Source organism: Pseudophryne corroboree, chromosome 12 (assembly GCF_028390025.1).
Source record: "Pseudophryne corroboree isolate aPseCor3 chromosome 12, aPseCor3.hap2, whole genome shotgun sequence".
Taxonomy (NCBI): domain Eukaryota; kingdom Metazoa; phylum Chordata; class Amphibia; order Anura; family Myobatrachidae; genus Pseudophryne; species Pseudophryne corroboree.
Genome location: NC_086455.1, coordinates 45,508,635 through 45,528,420, shown reverse-complemented (window position 1 = coordinate 45,528,420; position 19,786 = coordinate 45,508,635). Strand labels below are relative to the sequence as shown.

The window sequence follows — 19,786 nt, the reverse complement described above, 5'->3', positions numbered from 1 at the left end:
CCCAACTCCTATTACAACCTACCCTATAACTTCCACAGCCCAACAACCTACCCTATACCTTCCACAGCCCAACTCTAAACCTTCCACAGCCCAACTCTAAACCTTCCACAGCCCAACTCTAAACCTTCCACAGCCCAACTCCTATTACAACCTACCCTATAACTTCCACAGCCCAACAACCTACCCTATACCTTCCACAGCCCAACAACCTACCCTATACCTTCCACAGCCCAACTCTAAACCTTCCACAGCCCAACTCTAAACCTTCCACAGCCCAACTCTAAATCTTCCACAGCCCAACTCCTATTACAACCTACCCTATAACTTCCACAGCCCAACAACCTACCCTATACCTTCCACAGCCCAACTCTAAACCTTCCACAGCCCAACTCCTATTACAACCTACCCTATAACTTCCACAGCCCAACAACCTACCCTATACCTTCCACAGCCCAACTCTAAACCTTCCACAGTCCAACTCCCACTACAACCTAATCATCAGCGTGGTCTTGAAGAAGTATTTCAGATGGGACAGTTGCACATGGGATGTCTGGGGAACAGGGACCTGATCTAGAACTTGGAGAAATTGGAGATGCTAGAGAACAGGTACTGCTCTTAGGCACATTCTTGCATAGCTTCTTAAACATGACATCAAGGCGAGGTTGTTTCATAAGTTTTGACCTTTCCCTGTACAGTTTTTCTTTCATCAAGTGAAAATGCATTAGCTCTTGTTCTGTCACAAAGTTACGTTGTTCTAGTCCTTTGATTAGCTCACTTATCATCTCAATCAGCTTGTCAATACCAGTGGGGATTTCAATAACATTTTCGTCTTCACTGTCACCATCGTCACTTTCAGTGATTTTTGCAGGATTCAAAACCATATCTATAATTTCAGAGTCAGTACAGTGACGCACAACAGGTGTTTCAACGTCAACCTCCATCCACTCTGCCAGATTTTCTTCGTTCAGCCTACTTGATAGGTTGTTGGCAGCAGTTGCAGTACAAGTTTTTGCATATTCAAGTAACTCAAGAACACATTCATCATCATTTGCTACACGAAATCCTGTGAAGGCAATACTGGGATCTTCATCAGGTGCATTTTCAAACACCATGGCAGGCCACAACTTATGCCAACCATTCTTTAGTGTTAACGAATTTACATTCTCCCAGGCACTAGCAACAAACCAAAGTACATCTTTCATGTTAAAGTCTTTGATAAACGACTCAATAGGCTTGCCTGAATTCACCACATCTAGCATGCGTTTCATGAAAAGTGTACGATACTTGGCCTTCATAGAGCGCAATATTCCTTGATCTTGTGGTTGGATAAGAGATGTACAGTTTGGTGGTAAGTATGCTGTAAACACGTTATTCTTGCGCAGCAGTTCAGCTCTAGGGTGAGCTGAACAGTTGTCCAGAATAAGAAGGATTTTGCAGTCCTCTGATAGGCCTACAGATGTGCAGTGTGCTCTGGCTTCTGCCACAAAATACTTTTCAAACCACTCTAGCATTAACTCGGTGGTAATCCATCCATTTTTATTTGCACGATAAATTACAGGATACACTTTAACACCTTTTAAAGCCCTAGGGCATTTACTTTTTCCGATCACTAGTGGCTTGCATCGGTGAGTTCCGGCAGCATTGGAGCAACCTAGGACAGTAACTCTGTCCTTAGATTGTTTAAACCCTGTGGGGGCTTCTTCATCCTCCATTGATAAAGTTTTCCTAGGGGTACATCGCCAATACAGTGCAGTTTCATCGGCATTATAAACTTGCTGGGGGGTGAGGTTTTCATCAGCCACAAGCTTTGCAAACTCATCCACATAGTCATCAGCTGCTTCATGGTTTGCAGACCGTTTTTCACCACACACTTTGCGCATCGAAATTCCATGACGTGACTTAAACCTATGCAGCCATCCTTCACTGTAATCACACTCATAGTCAAGTTTTAGTGCTTTATGATACAACTTAGCTTGTTCCTGTACCATGATGGCTGGCAAGTCTACACCATCACTCCGACGTTGTCGAAACCATTCCAACAACACTCGATCAAGCTCAGTGCTTTTACCAGATTTCATAGTTTTCCTAATGCTCATTTGCTTCTTAGATTGACTTTCTGCAAAGAACTGTAATATTTTCTCCCTGTGTTTTTTTATGTCATACACTGTTGAGGAACCGAGACCGTATGTATCACACAGCTTCTTCACTGAAACACCGCGGTCCAGTTTTCGTAATATCTCAACTTTTGCCTGCACCGATATAGACTTGTGTTTACGCTTTATACCTGTACCATCACTGTTCTTGGAAGGCATAGCAGCACTACTGTCACTTGAACTGTCTGCGGACGCCATAACAGCCCCACTGATGCTTGCTGTGTCACCTGCAGTGCCCTCAGAAGCTGTACTCACTGACACTTGTGTGCGCTGTGTCTTCCGCCCATGTGCGGTACTTGCTGTGACCTTGGACGCCATAACAGCCCCACTGATGCTTGCTGTGTCACCTGCAGTGTCCGTGGAAGCTGTACCCACTGACACTTGTGCGCGCTGTGTGCTCCGCCCATGTGCGGTACTTGCTGTGACCTTGGACGCCATAACAGCCCCACTGATGCTTGCTGTGTCACCTGCAGTGTCCGTGGAAGCTGTACCCACTGACACTTGCGCGTATTGCGTGTTACGCCCATGCGCAGAAAATGTTCCGGATTAAAGGATGTCTCTAACCCCCTTTAATCCGGACAAATCAAAATTGTCCGGATTAAAAGAGGTTCCGGATCATCGGTTGCCGGAAAATCGGTGGTGTACCTGTATATATATATATATATATATATATATATATATCAAAATATAACTTTTTATAAATATGCAGCCAACATGGTTGAACATTTTCAAACAGTATCTTTATGGTAGCATCTGGTTCAGTATTAAAAATGGTGGCAATGGCACATGATTTCAGACTGTACCGTGAGGAGGAGTGCCTTTTGGTGACTGAACAAACAGAAGAGAGAGACTGCCTATAACCGCCTGGTGGAGTAGTCAAAGCCCACCTTCTTAGCGGATACTGTGGCCTGGGTCTGGAAAAATATTGCAAATTTATGGACTGTCAATACACACATGAAGTTTAGGTGCAGATTGAGGTTCCCCGGAAGCAGGGCCGGATTAAGCCTTGGGGGGGCCTGGGGCACTTAACACAGGGGGGCCCTGGTGGAGGGGGAGGGTGTGTATTAGATTGTGCATACTTCCTGACATGACCCATTCGGGGAGGGAGAACTTTTTCTCCCCCTGGACGTCCCTTTTAATATATGATTGGTATCACATATGTTGACCAATTTCATTGATAAAAAAGGTATTTCAACAAAAATGATTACAATCATAAATTAACAGGGAAGTCCAGGTAGAGAGCATTTTGTCCCTCCTGGAATGGGTCATGTAGGGAGGTATGGATTATATATATTAAATATAAACCAATGGTGTATATCAGATTTAAACTAATAGTTTAGGTACTGTTTATATCTCCACCTAATAGAGAGACAACTGTTTTATAATGTTTTCCTGTAGTGGAACAAAGACAAGTTAAACAACCCTAAAATACACATAGAAAAATAAAATCTATAATTTATCTTGCAAAAATGCAATAGCAGCAGCCTCTGTACTACTAACACATTGGGACAGGACTCAGGAGGATGCTTTGTGTGTGTCTTTCGAGACATGAACGCTTTCATTAGATAACAGGTTACACAGGACCCTGACACCTAGCAGGAGGAGGAGAAGCTGGAATCCCTGGGTCATTTACAGCTTTCTCCCCTCGGCTATCTCTCCTCTGGTCAGGAAGCTCTGTTGGCATCTCATGAAACCTGATACTCCTATATCTCTGCCTGCAATGCATACTGTCCTTCTCACATCCTGGTAGCCTGGTTCTGCTGCTGCACAAGAGGGAGAGCTATTGATGTCAGTGTGCTCTGACTGGGGGGGCCCTTAAAAGAAGGGGGCCCGGGGTACAGTATGCCCTGCATCCCCCCCTTAATCTGGCTATGCCCGGAAGCAACAACCTGCCCCTAGCAGCATGTGTGTATTGTGCGCCTGAAAGTGGTGCCACTCTTAACCATGGTTTTCATGATGCAGCACATGTGCATCATTACATTTATGAAATGATAAAAAAAATGCTATATATAGCGGCAAATCTGGTGCATTCTGATACTACGGTGTTGAGTGGCACCGCAGCCAGGGGCACAATGCACACATGCAAATTGGGGTAGGAAGATGGGTCCCCAGTTCCATCAACCTGCACCAAGTTGCATGTGTGCATTGTGCCCCTGGCTGTGGTGCCACTCAACATATATAAGTGCATGAATACACTTGTGAACCAAAAGAAAAATTGTGCAGATATATAACCAAACATAAGTATTTTTATAAATATACTTTAAATATGGCAGAACTTTTTCAAACACTAGAACTGTATATTAATGTTTCTTCTAATTTTAAATATAAATATGGTGCAGTATGATATACAGTGTTTTTTGAGTGGCAGCGCTTTCAGGGGCACAATGCACACTAAAACGCCATATATCATAGTACACCTGATCTATCGCAGTATATGCTAGGGCAGCAGAAATTCTATATATACCAACAGATGTGGTGCATTCTGATACTGCGGTGTTGAGTGTCACCGGTGCCAGGGGCGCAATGCACACATGCAGCTAGGGGGAGGAAGATGGGTCCCCGGTACCATCAACCTGTCCTAAGCAGCATGTGTGCATTGTCCGCCTGAAAGCGTTGACACTCACCGTAGTATCAGAATGCACCACATCTGTTGGTATGTATAACAAGGGCAGCAGTAAATGAGAATCACCATTCATTTGAAAGAGACTTGTCTCCTCCTCCTCCTCTTGTCCCCCCTGTGACATCAAGGAGGTCAAATTTGCGGAGGGGACGGTGGATGTGTGTCTGCCTTGGGAAGGGTAGCTGGTTTGAGGGGGAGATTGGATAGTGGGGGAAGGGTGGGTGGATGGGGGTGGGGGTTGACGATAACGGGAAGGGTGGCTGGTTTGATGAGGAGGGGTTTGAGGAGGCTGGAAAGTGGAGGAAGGGTTGTTGGATGGAGTCTGCGGTTGCGGATAACCGGAATGGTAGCTGTGATGTGGAGAAGGATGGGTACTGGAGGAAGGGTAGGTGGGTGGTGAACAGAAGGTCAATGGGAGATGAGGCGCAGGTGCTTGAGGTTCAGGCCCATGAACTTTCCACTCTGGTGTCAGTTGTCCTGAGAGTGTTTGGTACAAAACCTGTGACACCAGGTGCTAGCACTCTACTTGCTGCTGCGCCGAAACCTTACGCATAGTTTTGCTCACATATGATGCAAAGTCATTAAATTCATCCGGTTTCCGGAGCAGCTGTGAACGAGCCTCCAATAGTAGCAGGTCTTCAACAAATTTGGTTTTCCGTGGCTTTCTCCTGGCAGCCTGTCACTGTGGAGAGTTTGGTTCCTCTGGTGAGGTGTGAGTTTGGTTCCTCTGGTGAGGTGTTAATGAGGGCAGGGGTACGGCTGAGGTCTTCTTCAGGTGTCTGTAGGTCTTGTGACTGTAGGGTAAAGAAAAACATATTTAGTGAATATTCAAATATATATTTTTTTCTTTTACAGTTCCCTACAAGCGTGGCAGAATGGCAAGCTATTGCAGAGGACTTTGACAGGCGCTGGAATTACCCAAACTGTGGTGGTGCGATAGACGGGAAACCTGTGCGCATCACCAAACCCACCAACAGCGGGTCGGACAACTTCAATTATAAAGGCTACTTTAGCATTGTTCTCATGGCGGTGGTTAATGCAAACTATGAATTTATTTTCCTGGATGTTGGGAAAAATGGTCGTTGTTCAGATGGTGGATCCTTGAAAAATACGCGCTTCTATGATAGGCTCACCACCAACTCCATTCATCTGCTGCCTGTGGAGCAAACAAATAATGGCCTGGGATTTGTGTTCATGGCAGATGAGGCCTTCGCACTGCATGAACACATAATGAATGCATTTTTAACTATCACCTTTCTAGGGCATGCAGGGTTGTTGAGAATGCATTTGGCATTCTCAGCAACCAGTTCAGGATCTTCCACAAACCCATTAACATGAGGCTGGACAAAAGTGACTGTGTAGTAACAGCATGATGTATACTTCACAACATGCTCCATCGCAAGGCCACGAGGCAAATGCCTTTGCTCCCAGCAGGCCCGGAAGATCCCAACCAGCCAGTGGTGACAGCGCCGATTTCCTCGGTGGGACCACCTGCAGCAACTTTATGTGGCACTGCAAGGGCAAAAGAGGTCTGAAAAAACATAATGCCTTTTTCAATAGGGAAGGAGCTGTGGCATGGCAGGAGGAATGTATTAGGTAAAAACAATTTAAAAAGCAACTTACCCCTTCGGCCTCCTCCACGCCCAGACTTCCCTCCTTGAACTCTGCCATCACCACTAGGGACTCCTTAGCTGACCGTGTCTCCAGGAGGAAGTGTAGATCTTTGTAGTACCACAGCTGCGGCACATACACCTTGTCTGCACCGGCCCCTGACCTCTTTGACTCCTCCACCTTGCGGTTCTCTTTGACAAAGACTGTCTGTAGATTGGCAATTTTCTTCTGGACCCAGGCCACAGAGGCAGCAGAGTAGGTGGGCTTTGAGTACTCCACCAAGCGGGTATAAGCAGCCTCCCTCTTCTGTTTGTTGCTGTAGTCCGGTGAGGACGTCAGCCACAGACACTCCTCCTCGCGGTACAGGCTGATAAAGCCTGAAAGAAAATCGCGGCTCTCATAGAACATCTGCAGAATGCAAAAAAAGAAAAGTTAATAAACATGAAAAAAGTTCCATTATTCTGGATAAAGTTTGTTTTCTAGTTACTGGTGTGAGTTATCTGAAATATGTTGTGAGAATACATTGGTGTGCAGGGTGCAGCAGCATAATGGTGGGCTGTGGCTTGCAGTGGCGCAGTATAATGGCATTTAGGGCACGGCTGCCTGGGGCTTGCAGTGATGCAGCATAATGGTGGGCAGTGTTGGTGAAAAAGCATAATAGTCATTGGTGGCCAGTGGTGTAGCCCGCCTACCTTGTGCGGTGTTTGGGAGCTCAGCAGCGTGCTTCCAGCCTCCTCTCCAGTTATGTGCGCAGTGGGGGGAAGAGGAGTGGCCAGGAAGTCGGCTCCTGTCTTCACATATCGCACATCGCAGTGTGATAACTCGAAAGTGGTAAAAATACATGCGATCGCGTCGCATTTCGATAAATATTAAGTGCAGCACATACTATCTTGAGACGCGAGATTCGACCGGCGTGTCCGCACATCACTTCGCATGGTACCTAAAATGTGCATACAATCCTTCGATTTCTCTCACAGGTGCGGTCGAAATCGAAGGTTAGCACCGATTATCTCACAAGTGTATGGGCACCATAAGTGTGAGATGGGTAAGAGATAGGGAGGCCAATGCCGGGATCGGGATTGGCGGGATCCCGGGATTTGGGCCCAAAAATGCCGGGATTTGAATCCCGGGATTGGAGCCTCCAATCCCGGGATTCAAGGGATTACAGTGCGCATGTGCGGGAGGGTGGGTGTAAGTAATATTACTTACTAATATTAGGCGGGCGGCAGCCATGGACAAGCTGAACGCGGCGGCACTTCAAATGTAGCGCCGGCCGCCAGCAAATCAGAGCTGGCGGACCGGCAGCCAATCAGGGAAGCTGCCGTAGCAGCGGCAGCCAATCAGGAGCGACTGCTGCGGCCGCTTCCCTGATTGGCTGCCAGTCCGCCAGCTCTGGTTGGCTGGCGGCCGGCGCTTCATTTGAAATGCCACCGCGTTCAGTGTGTCCATGGCTGCCACGGCCACCCGCCTAGTAGTAAGTGTTATTACTTACACCCACCCTCCCTCCCTCCGGCGCCGCTACCAATCCTCCCGCGCCGCTACCTACACCCTCCCTCCCGCACCGCTACCTACACCCACCCTCCCGCACCGCTACCTGCTCCCTCCCTCCCACACCGCTACCTACACCCACCGTCCCGCACCGCTACCTACACCCTCCCTACCTCCCGCACCGCTACCTACACCCTCCCTCCCTCCCGCACCGCTACCTACACCCTCCCTCCATCGCTGCTCCCTACAACTTTCACTGGTCCCTACTGCAGTCCCGGGATCCCGGGATTGACCGTTTTTCAATCCCGAATCCCGGGATTGAAAAAACGGCCCGGGAATTGGCCTCCCTAGTAAGAGAGGAGATAGGGTCAGTAAACTGGCATATATGGAGCCCCGTTATTAAATGTTATACACCTGCTCCAAACAGTGTTATTGGTACTATGATATTTACAATGCTTGCGGCTACTGGAATAACACAAATTCTATGGATTTCATCATGTCTAAATACAATTACAATGTAACCTTGTATAACGTCCCTTGTATGCATGGTTTGCAGGATAGAAAATGAATCATATGATGCAATGACACTTTGATAATGTACTCATGCTGATTTATTACATGTTGTGTAATATAGTGTATGTGTGAAATCTGATGGTACATTTGCATTTATAAATTTATGGAAAGTTACTTTTGTGTGTCTATGTGGGGAGGGGTGTGTGGGGATTCAGAATGTAAGATATATAGCAGGTTAGTACCGTACGGAAAATGGGATCTATTATGGAGACAAAACTCAATTAATTTATGATACCAATCTTTCTATTTGTCAAATGATGCATTACAGTGTAATAAATGCACAGAATACGTATAGTAAACAGATGCATATACAAAATAATGAATACGCACAACACAAATGAATCCTGCTTCCGTATGGTATACTGTACGTGTAACCCACAGACGTAGGTGCACTCGTCACAATAAGCTGAGTCCTGGGAGAATAGAGATAAGGAGGATGAGCTGCTGGCTAGGGATAGCCGATGCTTCCTTAGAGCTTGGAGCACTGTGGAAATGGGGTATGGGTCGCTGGGTCGACCCAATTTAGGTCGACACTCATTAGGTCAACCACTGAAGGTCGATGTTGCCATTAGGTCGACATGTACTAGGTCAACAGATCAAAAGGTCGACATGAGGTTTTTGACTGTTTTTGGTGTCGTTTTCTCCGTAAAGTGACGGGGAACCCAAATTAGTGCACCGTGTCCCCATGCATGGCTCGCTTCGGTCACCAGGTGCCACTACCGCTTCGATCGGCACAGATTACCATTCCAATCGTAGTCCACGTAGATTGTTAAGTATGAAAAAATCCAAAAAAATGGAAAAAAAATATTGTGAAAAACTCATGTCGACCTTTTGACCTGTCAACCTAACGACCATGTCGACCTAATTCATGTCGACCTAATGGCATTGTCGACCTTCAGTGGTCGACCTAAGTTGTGTCGACCTAACGACCGTAACCCGTGGAAAAGGGTAAAGGCACCTCAAAAAGAGCAACGTCTTTACCTGCAGACTGAAGGTGACGTGGAAGCCTTTAAACCCCTTGCTGAGAGCTGACAATTTTACAGAGAAAGCTGCAAGTCTTACAGAGAGAGCTGCAAATAATATGGAGAAAGCTGCCAGTTTTGCCAAAAGAGATGTGAATGTAGCAGGGAGAGCTGCCAGGTTATTGGATAGGGCTACAAGCATTCCAATACAGAGAGAACTGATATTCACATAGAAGAGACTGCCATTGCTAGGGTGTAAGCTGTTAAAAGTGGCGTACACCCCAGATATCCAAAGAAAGTCCATGTCCATTCAACAAGTCCAAAGAGCCACTTGGGAACCATCCCGGATGTTAATCTAAATGACAAAATCCCACAAATTTGCAGAACTTGTCAGGGTCCATGACGAATGATAATAACACGCTGCATACTGCTAATCACCAACACTATGGCACATCTGAGCTAAATGCCTGGCTTACATTTTGTACATACCTGTCCTTATTCTGTTGTCACAAAGCGGTTACTTAAATCTGCTAGTCCTACTTGGCGTTGCTGATTCACAAGTTTGCACAGGTCTGCAGGCCAGTCATATCAGGATTTTCCTGTAGCTGCAGTCCGGTGCAGCGAGGGCACCGCTATCTTGCTTGGGTCGGTGGAGCCATTCCAGTCATACACAACATTCCTACACTCACCTGATTTACAAAACCAATCTACTGCTATAGCTCCCTATTTAAACTGCTTCTGGCCATATATACTTTGCCAGTGCAATAAGTGTTTTAGAACTCCTGGTACCCTGTGACAGAAGCATTTCCCAGTTTCCTGACCTCCATACTCTGATACGGTTACCTGCATTTGTTCCTGAGTGCTCCTTCCTTGTGGTTCAGTCTGCATCAGCGCTCTCCACTCTCAGCCGGACTTCACCATCTGCACCTGGTACCTCCTAACACCAGTATGCTGTCTGCACTCTGCAGCCTACTGGAGCTTGTTCCAGTCAGCTATCAAGCCTCATGCATGCAGGGGGTCATTCCGACCCATTCGCTCCCTGCAGTTTGTTGCAATGCTGTGCAATGCTTTTGTATTTGTGCAGGGGGAGCGGCACTGACATGCGGGGCGGACTAGCCCTGTGCTGGGCGTCCTCCCGCATGTCAGGGAAGATGATCGTAGTTGTGCTAAATTTAGCACAGCTACAATCAACTCGGAATGACCCCCGCAGTCTCCTCAATCACTCTCTCTGTCTGCTCCTGACAGTCCAAGTTATCCAGCTGCTTCCGTAGATACACATACAATAGTGTCTTAACAAGACTGTTCCATCCAGTACTCATCAAGCACTCACAAGTACTAGGTTATTGGGTATTGCTATCACTGTCAGGTAGCACACGGTTTGAACCTAGAACTGCTCTTTCCTTTCAGCAATCCATATTGGTTACTTTATGAGAAGTATCATTCAGCCACGTTTCATTCATCCTAGTCCTACCCAGTCCTATCCTGAGGCCCCAGCTCCTGATACGATACAAACTCAGAACCTGACCTCTGGGTTGTTGGACCTTTATTACTGTGATACCCGGACAGTGCAAGGTATCACTATAAATACTCATTAGGGATAATCCTGCAGTTCCTCAATGTAGCAAGAGCACGTGCATGGCATATGTGAAAGAAACAGCTGGACAGGAGGGTCTTCTGCTGGCATGAAGGCAGCAGCCAGCAGCAGTCAAACCAGAGGTTCCCAAATGTGGTCCCCAAAGCACCCTAACATTCTAGGTTTTAAGTATATTCATAGCTCAGCACAGATAGTTACACCAAATTGATAGTACTAAATAAGTCACCTGTGGCCAAGCATTGATATACGTCCACAAACAGTGGCTACTCCTTCGGGGACTCGAGACAGCACTGATTTGGGGAGGTGCTGAATGTTGTTGAGGGAGGCGCTGTGTATAAGGCAGGCTGGTCCCCAATAATGTGAAAGAGCGGAGTCTCCGCTGATTGACAGGGAAAGAGGCAAACAGGAGGCGGGCTGCTTGAAGCTGCTGCAAGGTTCAGAGAGACACTGACAGGCAGACAGCAGCTGCACAATAGAGAGGCTGAGAGACAGGGACAGGTGCTGCAGACACAGGTTGAAGCCCAGCTGCTCTGTAGAGCAGCTTCAGGAAGGAGGTTGGTAATAAAATAACCTCTCAAGCACCTCTCCAGAAGTCTCAGATGACACTCAGACTCTCAATCCCTATGTCACGATCCGGGTATCTGGACGCCATTTCTTACCTATCAGATGCCTCCTAAGGCTGGCTCAGCGCTCCAGGAACGGATCCCATCTGTTATCCTGATGTGCACATTCCCGCATCCTCTCCTGTCTCTCTGGACGCAGTCACAGTAACGCCTTATACATCTGGCATGGCGTCTCCCGCGGCCTCCGCCGCCGTCCCTGAGCTTCTGCATTCAGAGTGGCGATTACGTCAGCCGCGGCCTCCGCTGTGTCCGCGTGGTCGGATGTGCATCTGTCAGCCTGGCGTCTCCTGTCTCCGGTGCCGGCGCCGCCATTACTGTTTTCCAGACCACATGGATTACAATCCAAACTTCCCTCCAAGTGTCTGCATGGGCGCAGCCATCTTGGATTCTGTCAGCTGATCATTCCTACCAATCCGTTGTCAGTATTATTAATTTGCATAATTGCCTAGCCAATGCCTTCCTTGCTGCAGGTATAAATAGGTTGTGCCTGAGCAAGGAAGGCGTCAGTGCTTTGGTTGTCAAACCTAGTTCCTGTTTGTCTCTCTCCTGTGATTGTCTTCCAGGTTCCAGCTCCTGTCTCAAGACTTCCACCATAGAGACCCGCACCAGCATTCCATCTGCGGTATAGCCTGACTCTCCGATCCATTCTGGACTCACCTGTTTCCAGCTACAACATCACCTGCTTCCAGCTCAGCTTCCAGCAGTGTACAGCTTCTCTTAAAGGGCCGGTGTCCTTCCTGCAGTTTACCACTCTCCACCGGTATTATTATTTCTCCGCTCTCAAATTCTACATTTCATCTATATTGCATCGCTCTCAAGCTTTATTTATTATTTAACTGGTTCCAGCCAGTATCCACTCCGTGCCAACACCTGTCTGGTTCTAACCAGTACCCACAGCAGCATTTTATCTACAGCAGTCCAGCTTTCCCTGGAACACCAGCTGGTACGACCCTGGGCTTTCCTCATTGCTACAGTTGAGCCTGGTAAGGACTTTCCAACTTGCAGATAATAAGAACTGTCTCATACCACCAGAGCTCTGTGGCCCCTGCCACCCTGTAGTACCCAGGAACTGTATTAATATTTCTCTGCTGATTTTTATGTTACTTTTTACTGCTACTGTGATGCATGGAGTTTGTCATAAATAAATATCATTGACTTTTACTCAAGTTGTCGTGGTCACGCCTTCGGGCGGTTTCTCTTCATGTTACTTACATGTCCAGGGGTCTGATACAACCTCCCAGGTTCCGGTACATCTCAGCCCCTACAACTGAGGCTGCCTTCCGTCAGCTCAGGCCCTCAGTTGTGACAGTAAGCACTGACCCAATGAATCCAGCCGGAGACCAGGATCAAGCGGCCAGGCCGATGCAAGAACTGGCAGCCCGACTTGAACATCAGGAGGCTGCACAGGGCCACATCATCCGCTGTCTCCAGGATTTCTCTACTCGGCTGGATGGGATTCAGACAACTCTCCGTGGATCAGGCGCATCTGGGGCGTCAACCACAGTGACTCCAACTATAACTAGAGATGAGCGCCTGAAATTTTTCGGGTTTTGTGTTTTGGTTTTGGGTTCGGTTCCGCGGCCGTGTTTTGGGTTCGAACGCGTTTTGGCAAAACCTCACCGAATTATTTTTGTCGGATTCGGGTGTGTTTTGGATTCGGGTGTTTTTTTCCAAAAACACTAAAAAACAGCTTAAATCATAGAATTTGGGGGTCATTTTGATCCCAAAGTATTATTAACCTCAAAAACCATAATTTACACTCATTTTCAGTCTATTCTGAATACCTCACACCTCACAATATTATTTTTAGTCCTAAAATTTGCACCGAGGTCGCTGTGTGAGTAAGATATGCGACCCTAGTGGCCGACACAAACACCGGGCCCATCTAGGAGTGGCACTGCAGTGTCACGCAGGATGTCCCTTCCAAAAAACCCTCCCCAAACAGCACATGACGCAAAGAAAAAAAGAGGCGCAATGAGGTAGCTGACTGCGTGAGTAAGATTAGCGACCCTAGTGGCCGACACAAACACCGGGCCCATCTAGGAGTGGCACTGCAGTGTCACGCAGGATGTCCCTTCCAAAAAACCCTCCCCAAACAGCACATGACGCAAAGAAAAAAAGAGGCGCAATGAGGTAGCTGTGTGAGTAAGATTAGCGACCCTAGTGGCCGACACAAACACCGGGCACATCTAGGAGTGGCACTGCAGTGTCACGCAGGATGTCCCTTCCAAAAAACCCTCCCCAAACAGCACATGACGCAAAGAAAAAAAGAGGCGCAATGAGGTAGCTGTGTGAGTAAGATTAGCGACCCTAGTGGCCGACACAAACACCGGGCCCATCTAGGAGTGGCACTGCAGTGTCACGCAGGATGTCCCTTCCAAAAAACCCTCCCCAATCAGCACATGATGCAAAGAAAAAGAAAAGAAAAAAGAGGTGCAAGATGGAATTATCCTTGGGCCCTCCCACCCACCCTTATGTTGTATAAACAAAACAGGACATGCACACTTTAACCAACCCATCATTTCAGTGACAGGGTCTGCCACACGACTGTGACTGATATGACGGGTTGGTTTGGACCCCCCCCAAAAAAGAAGCAATTAATCTCTCCTTGCACAAACTGGCTCTACAGAGGCAAGATGTCCACCTCATCTTCACCCTCCGATATATCACCGTGTACATCCCCCTCCTCACAGATTATCAATTCGTCCCCACTGGAATCCACCATCTCAGCTCCCTGTGTACTTTGTGGAGGCAATTGCTGCTGGTCAATGTCTCCGCGGAGGAATTGATTATAATTCATTTTAATGAACATCATCTTCTCCACATTTTCTGGATGTAACCTCGTACGCCGATTGCTGACAAGGTGAGCGGCGGCACTAAACACTCTTTCGGAGTACACACTTGTGGGAGGGCAACTTAGGTAGAATAAAGCCAGTTTGTGCAAGGGCCTCCAAATTGCCTCTTTTTCCTGCCAGTATAAGTACGGACTGTGTGACGTGCCTACTTGGATGCGGTCACTCATATAATCCTCCACCATTCTATCAATGTTGAGAGAATCATATGCAGTGACAGTAGACGACATGTCCGTAATCGTTGTCAGGTCCTTCAGTCCGGACCAGATGTCAGCATCAGCAGTCGCTCCAGACTGCCCTGCATCACCGCCAGCGGGTGGGCTCGGAATTCTGAGCCTTTTCCTCGCACCCCCAGTTGCGGGAGAATGTGAAGGAGGAGATGTTGACAGGTCGCGTTCCGCTTGACTTGACAATTTTGTCACCAGCAGGTCTTTCAACCCCAGCAGACCTGTGTCTGCCGGAAAGAGAGATCCAAGGTAGGCTTTAAATCTAGGATCGAGCACGGTGGCCAAAATGTAGTGCTCTGATTTCAACAGATTGACCACCCGTGAATCCTTGTTAAGCGAATTAAGGGCTGCATCCACAAGTCCCACATGCCTAGCGGAATCGCTCCCTTTTAGCTCCTTCTTCAATGCCTCCAGCTTCTTCTGCAAAAGCCTGATGAGGGGAATGACCTGACTCAGGCTGGCAGTGTCTGAACTGACTTCACGTGTGGCAAGTTCAAAGGGCATCAGAACCTTGCACAACGTTGAAATCATTCTCCACTGCACTTGAGACAGGTGCATTCCATCTCCTATATCGTGCTCAATTGTATAGGCTTGAATGGCCTTTTGCTGCTCCTCCAACCTCTGAAGCATATAGAGGGTTGAATTCCACCTCGTTACCACTTCTTGCTTCAGATGATGGCAGGGCAGGTTCAGTAGTTTTTGGTGGTGCTCCAGTCTTCTGTACGTGGTGCCTGTACGCCGAAAGTGTCCCGCAATTTTTCTGGCCACCGACAGCATCTCTTGCACGCCCCTGTCGTTTTTTAAAAAATTCTGCACCACCAAATTCAAGGTATGTGCAAAACATGGGACGTGCTGGAATTTGCCCATATTTAATGCACACACAATATTGCTGGCGTTGTCCGATGCCACAAATCCACAGGAGAGTCCAATTGGGGTAAGCCATTCCGCGATGATCTTCCTCAGTTGCCGTAAGAGGTTTTCAGCTGTGTGCGTATTCTGGAAAGCGGTGATACAAAGCGTAGCCTGCCTAGGAAAGAGTTGGCGTTTGCGAGATGCTGCTACTGGTGCCGCCGCTGCTGTTCTTGCGGCGGGAGTCCATACATCTACCCAGTGGGCTGTCACAGTCATATAGTCCTGACCCTGCCCTGCTCCACTTGTCCACATGTCCGTGGTTAAGTGGACATTGGGTACAACTGCATTTTTTAGGAGACTGGTGAGTCTTTTTCTGACGTCCGTGTACATTCTCGGTATCGCCTGCCTAGAGAAGTGGAACCTAGATGGTATTTGGTAACGGGGGCACACTGCCTCAATAAATTGTCTAGTTCCCTGTGAACTAACGGCGGATACCGGACGCACGTCTAACACCAACATAGTTGTCAAGGACTCAGTTATCCGCTTTGCAGTAGGATGACTGCTGTGATATTTCATCTTCCTCGCAAAGGACTGTTGAACAGTCAATTGCTTACTGGAAGTAGTACAAGTGGGCTTACGACTTCCCCTCTGGGATGACCATCGACTCCCAGCGGCAACAACAGCAGCGCCAGCAGCAGTAGGCGTTACACGCAAGGATGCATCGGAGGAATCCCAGGCAGGAGAGGACTCGTCAGACTTGCCAGTGACATGGCCTGCAGGACTATTGGCATTCCTGGGGAAGGAGGAAATTGACACTGAGGGAGTTGGTGGGGTGGTTTGCGTGAGCTTGGTTACAAGAGGAAGGGATTTACTGGTCAGTGGACTGCTTCCGCTGTCACCCAAAGTTTTTGAACTTGTCACTGACTTATTATGAATGCGCTGCAGGTGACGTATAAGGGAGGATGTTCCGAGGTGGTTAACGTCTTTACCCCTACTTATTACAGCTTGACAAAGGGAACACACGGCTTGACACCTGTTGTCCGCATTTCTGGTGAAATACCTCCACACCGAAGAGCTGATTTTTTTGGTATTTTCACCTGGCATGTCAACGGCCATATTCCTCCCACGGACAACAGGTGTCTCCCCGGGTGCCTGACTTAAACAAACCACCTCACCATCAGAATCCTCCTGGTCAATTTCCTCCCCAGCGCCAGCAACACCCATATCCTCCTCATCCTGGTGTACTTCAACACTGACATCTTCAATCTGACTATCAGGAACTGGACTGCGGGTGCTCCTTCCAGCACTTGCAGGGGGCGTGCAAATGGTGGAAGGCGCATGCTCTTCACGTCCAGTGTTGGGAAGGTCAGGCATCGCAACCGACACAATTGGACTCTCCTTGTGGATTTGGGATTTCAAAGAACGCACAGTTCTTTGCGGTGCTTTTGCCAGCTTGAGTCTTTTCAGTTTTCTAGCGAGAGGCTGAGTGCTTCCATCCTCATGTGAAGCTGAACCACTAGCCATGAACATAGGCCAGGGCCTCAGCCGTTCCTTGCCACTCCGTGTGGTAAATGGCATATTGGCAAGTTTACGCTTCTCCTCCGACAATTTTATTTTAGGTTTTGGAGTCCTTTTTTTACTGATATTTGGTGTTTTGGTTTTGACATGCTCTGTACTATGCCATTGGGCATCGGCCTTGGCAGACGACGTTGCTGGCATTTCATCGTCTCGGCCATGACTAGTGGCAGCAGCTTCAGCACGAGGTGGAAGTGGAACTTGATCTTTCCCTAATTTTGGAACCTCAACATTTTTGTTCTCCATATTTTAATAGGCACAACTAAAAGGCACCTCAGGTAAACAATGGAGATGGATGGATTGGATACTAGTATACAATTATGGACGGGCTGCCGAGTGCCGACACAGAGGTAGCCACAGCCGTGAACTACCGCACTGTACTGTGTCTGCTGCTAATATATAGACTGGTTGATAAAGAGATAGTATACTCGTAACTAGTATGTATGTATAAAGAAAGAAAAAAAAACCACGGTTAGGTGGTATATACAATTATGGACGGGCTGCCGAGTGCCGACACAGAGGTAGCCACAGCCGTGAACTACCGCACTGTACTGTGTCTGCTGCTAATATATAGACTGGTTGATAAAGAGATAGTATACTCGTAACTAGTATGTATGTATAAAGAAAGAAAAAAAAACCACGGTTAGGTGGTATATACAATTATGGACGGGCTGCCGAGTGCCGACACAGAGGTAGCCACAGCCGTGAACTACCGCACTGTACTGTGTCTGCTGCTAATATATAGACTGGTTGATAAAGAGATAGTATACTCGTAACTAGTATGTATGTATAAAGAAAGAAAAAAAAACCACGGTTAGGTCACTGGTATATACAATTATGGACGGGCTGCCGAGTGCCGACACAGAGGTAGCCACAGCCGTGAACTACCGCACTGTACTGTGTCTGCTGCTAATATATAGACTGGTTGATAAAGAGATAGTATACTCGTAACTAGTATGTATGTATAAAGAAAGAAAAAAAAACCACGGTTAGGTCACTGGTATATACAATTATGGACGGGCTGCCGAGTGCCGACACAGAGGTAGCCACAGCCGTGAACTACCGCACTGTACTGTGTCTGCTGCTAATATATAGACTGGTTGATAAAGAGATAGTATACTCGTAACTAGTATGTATGTATAAAGAAAGAAAAAAAAACCACGGTTAGGTGGTATATACAATTATGGACGGGCTGCCGAGTGCCGACACAGAGGTAGCCACAGCCGTGAACTACCGCACTGTACTGTGTCTGCTGCTAATATATAGACTGGTTGATAAAGAGATAGTATACTCGTAACTAGTATGTATGTATAAAGAAAGAAAAAAAAACCACGGTTAGGTGGTATATACAATTATGGACGGGCTGCCGAGTGCCGACACAGAGGTAGCCACAGCCGTGAACTACCGCACTGTACTGTGTCTGCTGCTAATATATAGACTGGTTGATAAAGAGATAGTATACTCGTAACTAGTATGTATGTATAAAGAAAGAAAAAAAACCCACGGTTAGGTCACTGGTATATACAATTATGGACGGGCTGCCGAGTGCCGACACAGAGGTAGCCACAGCCGTGAACTACCGCACTGTACTGTGTCTGCTGCTAATATATAGACTGGTTGATAAAGAGATAGTATACTCGTAACTAGTATGTATGTATAAAGAAAGAAAAAAAAACCACGGTTAGGTCACTGGTATATACAATTATGGACGGGCTGCCGAGTGCCGACACAGAGGTAGCCACAGCCGTGAACTACCGCACTGTACTGTGTCTGCTGCTAATATATAGACTGGTTGATAAAGAGATAGTATACTCGTAACTAGTATGTATGTATAAAGAAAGAAAAAAAAACCACGGTTAGGTCACTGGTATATACAATTATGGACGGGCTGCCGAGTGCCGACACAGAGGTAGCCACAGCCGTGAACTACCGCACTGTACTGTGTCTGCTGCTAATATATAGACTGGTTGATAAAGAGATAGTATACTCGTAACTAGTATGTATGTATAAAGAAAGAAAAAAAAACCACGGTTAGGTCACTGGTATATACAATTATGGACGGGCTGCCGAGTGCCGACACAGAGGTAGCCACAGCCGTGAACTACCGCACTGTACTGTGTCTGCTGCTAATATATAGACTGGTTGATAAAGAGATAGTATACTCGTAACTAGTATGTATGTATAAAGAAAGAAAAAAAAACCACGGTTAGGTCACTGGTATATACAATTATGGACGGGCTGCGGAGTGCCGACACAGAGGTAGCCACAGCCGTGAACTACCGCACTGTACTGTGTCTGCTGCTAATATATAGACTGGTTGATAAAGAGATAGTATACTCGTAACTAGTATGTATGTATAAAGAAAGAAAAAAAAACCACGGTTAGGTGGTATATACAATTATGGACGGGCTGCCGAGTGCCGACACAGAGGTAGCCACAGCCGTGAACTACCGCACTGTACTGTGTCTGCTGCTAATATATAGACTGGTTGATAAAGAGATAGTATACTCGTAACTAGTATGTATGTATAAAGAAAGAAAAAAAAACCACGGTTAGGTCACTGGTATATACAATTATGGACGGGCTGCCGAGTGCCGACACAGAGGTAGCCACAGCCGTGAACTACCGCACTGTACTGTGTCTGCTGCTAATATAT

At 47.1% G+C, this 19,786-nt stretch overlaps 1 protein-coding gene across 1 annotated transcript; it reads right to left on the bottom strand.

Moving 5' to 3' along the window:
• Positions 1 to 442: 442 nt before the first annotated feature.
• Positions 443 to 2,399, bottom strand: LOC134979912 (jerky protein homolog). Its single transcript, XM_063946529.1, has one exon. The coding sequence runs from the start codon at positions 2,349 to 2,351 to the stop codon at positions 492 to 494; it is 1,860 nt and encodes a 619-aa protein (XP_063802599.1). The 5' UTR covers positions 2,352 to 2,399; the 3' UTR covers positions 443 to 491.
• Positions 2,400 to 19,786: the final 17,387 nt, after the last annotated feature.